Genomic DNA, 5,000 nt, shown 5'->3' with positions numbered 1-5,000 from the left:
ATCGGCCCTTAAAAATCGGTATCGGTCGATCCCTCTACATACTTACTACTTACTGCTGTCGAGAGATCATTTCACTGACAACAGAGGCCCTACTCAAACATACCAAAGGTCCCACAGCCAATCAAAGGGCTGCCTCAGGATCTCTGAGGTCTCCTAATGCACTTGCACCCGAGTTTACGCAGCCTCTTCTCTGAGGAAAAGAGAAAGTACTCTCTAGTGATCCAGATATCGATTCAGCAACGTCAGTTACGTTACGAGGGCGGCATGGGGCTCATGAGGTGGAGCGGGTAGGCTGGTGACCGGAGGGGTTGCTAGTTCGATCCCCGGCTCCTCCTAGCTGAATTTCAAGGTGTCTCTGAGCAAGACACCTCACCCTAACGTCTCCCGACGAGCTGGCTGTCGCCCTGCGTGGTTGACACCGACGTCTGTTTGTGGATGTGCGCATGAACCTGTTAATGTTAGGCGATATTGTAAAGCGCTATGAGTGGCCACTGGTTAGAAAATCGCGATATAAAATGCCGTCCATTCACCATTAACCGTTTACCTTCCAGGACCTGGCGGTTCGCACCAAGACCCTGGCGGGCCGGGCCCATGAGATCCAGAGCACGGGGCTGACCGGGGCCTACGAGAAGGCCTTCCGGGACCTGGAGGAGAAGTTGGCCCAGGCCCAGGGGATCGTCAACGCCCGCAACGCCACCGCCACCGCCGTGGGAACCCTGATGGAGCTCATCGAGGACCTCAGGTACTGAGGCCCGCTGGCCGCCTGGTGACTGGGAGGGTTGCTGGTTCACCGTAGGCTGGTGCTTGAGCAAGGCACATGGGTTTGATCCAGGGAGATACCTTGGTTCTAGAAATATAGGATGGCGCTTTTTATTGATCTGAGCCGGTTCAGAGCGAGGAAAGAGGAAGGCACACGGGGGGGCATCGGTGTGAGGTACTGCCTTGTCATTCATGGACACAAGCCGTCACACATCATCTTGCGCACTTATTGTATGTTGTACGTCCTTGCACTTAGAAAAAGTACCAGCATCTTATCCTAGCTCTTTGTTGCATACGGAGAATGGGTTAACCTAGCGATTGTGAGTGCACGGCACTTGGTTCTTTGATCATCCTTACGGTTCCGAACAGCGATCCATTTTTTATAACAAACACACCTTTGTTATCTTACTTTTAATAAAAGCGTCAGCTCAATGACATAAATACAAATGTAAGGCTGTACCTGGAGAAGCATTGTCTGCATTCACACGTTTACTCTTGGTTCCCACCCCGCAGGGCTCAGATCGGCGAGACCACGGACACGCTGAACCGCCTGGAGGGGGATCTGACCATGGTCCAGGACAGCAACTCTGAGGCCAGCAAGGAGCTCAGCGCCCTGGAGAGAGAGGCCAAGGCCCTGAACCTCACCTCAGAGCAGCTCCACAGACAACTGGACGTCCTCAAGAACTCCAACTTCCTGGGTGAGCGGCGGGGTTAGCGTGTTGTTACGCGGGTTATTCAAGATTCAAGATTCAAAAAGCTTTATTGTCTAGTATGTTGCCATACTAGAAAATTGTCTTTTGACTGAAGGCTTGGAGGTGTGTGTGTGTGTGTGTGTGTGTGTGTGTGTGTGTGTGTGTGTTATTTCTGTGAGTTCTTTGAGGAATGAGTGTTCTGTGTGTGTATAGCTATGGGGATGAATGATTTTGATGGATGATTTTTGATGGATGATATAGGACTAGCATTTGGCTCCGGAGGTATAAGCGGGTTGGCTGGTAGCCGGGAAGGTTGCTAGTTCGATCCCCGGCTCCTCCTAGCTGAGTGTGAAGGTGTCCCTGAGCGAGACGCCTCACCCTGACTGCTCCTGACGAGCTGGCTGTCGCCTTGCGTGGTTGACCCCGCCGTGTGTGAATGTTCGCATGAATGGGTGAATGTTAGGCAATAGTGTGACAAAAAGTGCTTTGAGTGGCCACTGGTTATAAAAGCGCTGTATAAATGCAGTCCATTTACCATAACTGGGACTAAGCTTTGATTGGTTCATCTCTGTATGTGATGTCCTTGATATCTACACCTTTGTCATGCAGTTTAGTCACTCACACACACACTGAATTAGCTAGTAGTCACTTCCTGTGTTTTCTTTCTCAGGGGCCTATGACAGCATCCGCAGCTCCTACAACCGGTCACGTGACGCGGAGCGCCGTGCCAACGAGTCCACGACCACCCGGCCCAGCACCGTCAGCCAATCGGCGGACATGCGCCGCCGCACCGAGCGCCTCATCGCCGCCAAGAAGGACGACTTCAATCGCAAGAACGCGGCCAACAAGCGGGCCCTCGGGGACCTGAACGGCCGCGTGCAGGGCCTGGACATGAAGAAGATCAACGAGAAGGTGCCCTGCTGCTCCCTGGTCGTTAAATATAAACTTTACATTAGTGTTTAGAGGGGAATGATGACTGGGGAGATAACCGTCAAACATGGAGCCATTCAACAGTGACCATTTAAGGAGAAGTTAGTTGTGTTGTAATAGTAAACGTAATGTTATTTGTTGTTGCAGATATTAATTGTACCAGATGCTTAAACAGATACCTTTACATTCAGGCCATTTAGCAGACGCTTTTATCCAAAGTGACCGAAGAAAGAGGCACAACAATATAGCACTGTCGGTACAGTAAGGAAGTTCATAGAAACCAAGTGCCAAGCACTAACAAATCGCTAGGTTAACCCATTCCCCGTACCCAACAAAGATAGCTAGGAGAAGACGCTACACGATGCTAAGTACCGTTTTAAGTGCATTGACGTACAACGTACAATAAGTGCGTAAGAGGGTGGTGGTGTGTGGTGGGGGGGGGGGTTAAGGGGGGCGGCTACGCAGAGTCCAGGTGATCTCTGTACAAGTGAGTCCTGAGTCTTTCGCGGAAGCTGGTGAGCGACTCTGCGGTCCCGACACACAATGCACGTCCTCCCCTCGCCACCGAATGCCTCTTGAACGTTGGTCCTGAGAGACGAACAGATCAATAACCACGCCTCCCGACCCCCACCCCCCCCCCCCCCCCCCCCCCCTGGCAGGTGTGCGGGGCCCCCGGCGACGCCCCGTGTGCCGACAGCCCGTGCGGGGGCGCCGGTTGCCGTGACGACGAGGGGAAGCGGCGCTGCGGCGGCCTGAACTGCGCCGGGGCGGCGGCGGAGGCCGGGCGTGCCCTGGAGAGCTCCCGGCGGGCGGAGGAGGAGCTGAGCAAGGCCATGGGCGAGGTGGAGGGGCTCTTCTCCAAGGTGGGGGGCCGGTCGCCGTGCTGGGGGAACGCGGGGGGGGGTCGTTTGAACATTGAGGACCTTTTCTGTTTGACACTCGTCATGTGATAACCTTCGACTAATGCCTTTCCTGTCCCATCATGGTCTATTGGTTTTAATGTTTTGGCTTTTTAAGGGGGGCCGGAAAGGTTATGGGTTCGATCCCCAATGTCCAGTCTACTTGTAGGCATCCAAGAGCAAGATGAACCCTGACCCCTACCTGCTCCTTAATGACCTGTCTCTGTACTGTCTAACCCCTACCTGCTCATTTATGACCTGTCTCTGTACTGTCTAACCCCTACCTGCTCCTTAATGACCTGTCTCTGTACTGTCTAACCCCTACCTGCTCCTTTATGACCTGTCTCTGTACTGTCTAACCCCTACCTGCTCCTTAATGACCTGTCTCTGTACTGTCTAACCCCTACCTGCTCCTTAATGACCTGTCTCTGTACTGTCTAACCCCTACCTGCTCCTTAATGACCTGTCTCTGTACTGTCTAGCCCCTACCTGCTCCTTAATGACCTGTCTCTGTACTGTCTAACCCCTACCTGCTCCTTAATGACCTGTCTCTGCACTGTCTAACCCCTACCTGCTCCTCAATGACCTGTCTCTGTACTGTCTAACCCCTACCTGCTCCTTAATGACCTGTCTCTGTACTGTCTAACCCCTACCTGCTCCTTAATGACCTGTCTCTGTACTGTCTAACCCCTACCTGCTCCTTAATGACCTGTCTCTGTACTGTCTAACCCCTACCTGCTCCTTAATGACCTGTCTCTGTACTGTCTAACCCCTACCTGCTCCTTAATGACCTGTCTCTGTACTGTCTAACCCCTACCTGCTCCTTAATGACCCGTCTCTGTGCTGTCTAACCCCTACCTGCTCCTTAATGACCCGTCTCTGTACTGTCTAACCCCTACCTGCTCCTTAATGACCTGTCTCTGTACTGTCTAACCCCTACCTGCTCCTTAAGGACCTGTCTCTGTACTGTCTAACCCTACCTGCTTCTTAATGAACTGTCTCTACTGTCCAACCCCTCCCTGCTTTGAAAGTCCTGCTTAATGACTTAATAGTGATAATAGGTTCCTTACGGAATTTTTATATATTATTATAATAGTTAATAATAGACAGTTAATAGTAACTGCTATTGATAGTTAATAACAAATATAGAGGGAGGTCTTCTCCACAGACTGTTGTTGACTAGATGCTAGCGAGAGCTAAACAGGTGGAGGAAGCCAATCTGACCTCTCCCCTCTCTCCACCCGGGTCTCCTCCACCAGGTGGCGGAGGCCAAGAGCAGGGCGGAGGAGGCCAAGGGCCAGGCGCAGGCGGCGCTGGACCGAGCCACGGCCACCAAGAACAAGGTGGAGCGCTCCAACAACGAGCTGAGGGACCTCATCAAGCAGATCAGAGAGTTCCTCACGCGTGAGTCCCCGGGGGCAGAGGTTCCCCTCACACCCTCACATCATCATCTACATCATGGAGCCTGTAGGCAGAGGTTCCCCTCACACCCTAACATCATCATGATCATGGAGCCTGTAGACAGAGGTTCCCCTCACACCCTAACATCATCATGTACCGGTACATCATAGAGCCTGTTGACAGAGGCTCCCCTCACATCATGCAGGCATCATGGAGCCCGTAGTCGGAGCCTCCCCTCAAACCAGTCTGTCCTGACTCTCTGTCCAAGGATGGCGCAACAGGATGGTTGATGCAGTACTGGTAAGGGTGTTCAGCTCCC

The 5,000-nt window shown here is 52.7% G+C and overlaps 3 protein-coding genes across 3 annotated transcripts in view; 1 reads left to right on the top strand and 2 right to left on the bottom strand.

Annotated features, from left to right (window-relative positions):
• Window positions 1–5,000, bottom strand: part of LOC132463097 (proteasomal ubiquitin receptor ADRM1-like) — a 409,794-nt gene that overhangs the window by 5,282 nt on the left and 399,512 nt on the right. The window lies entirely within an intron of this gene.
• Window positions 1–5,000, bottom strand: part of LOC132463270 (troponin C, skeletal muscle-like) — a 376,397-nt gene that overhangs the window by 64,865 nt on the left and 306,532 nt on the right.
• The window catches only part of lamb2 (laminin, beta 2 (laminin S)), a gene marked incomplete at its 5' end in the record, with an annotated part of 29,730 nt that overhangs the window by 20,546 nt on the left and 4,184 nt on the right, over window positions 1–5,000 (top strand). Inside the window, 5 exon segments of the mRNA XM_060060230.1 lie at window positions 552–742; window positions 1,273–1,457; window positions 2,122–2,363; window positions 3,041–3,244; window positions 4,540–4,684. Coding sequence (XP_059916213.1) covers window positions 552–742; window positions 1,273–1,457; window positions 2,122–2,363; window positions 3,041–3,244; window positions 4,540–4,684 — 967 coding nt within the window.

Source organism: Gadus macrocephalus, chromosome 1 (genome assembly GCF_031168955.1).
Source record: "Gadus macrocephalus chromosome 1, ASM3116895v1".
Classification (NCBI taxonomy): Eukaryota; Metazoa; Chordata; class Actinopteri; order Gadiformes; family Gadidae; genus Gadus; species Gadus macrocephalus.
This window is presented reverse-complemented; position numbering and strand designations above follow the sequence as displayed.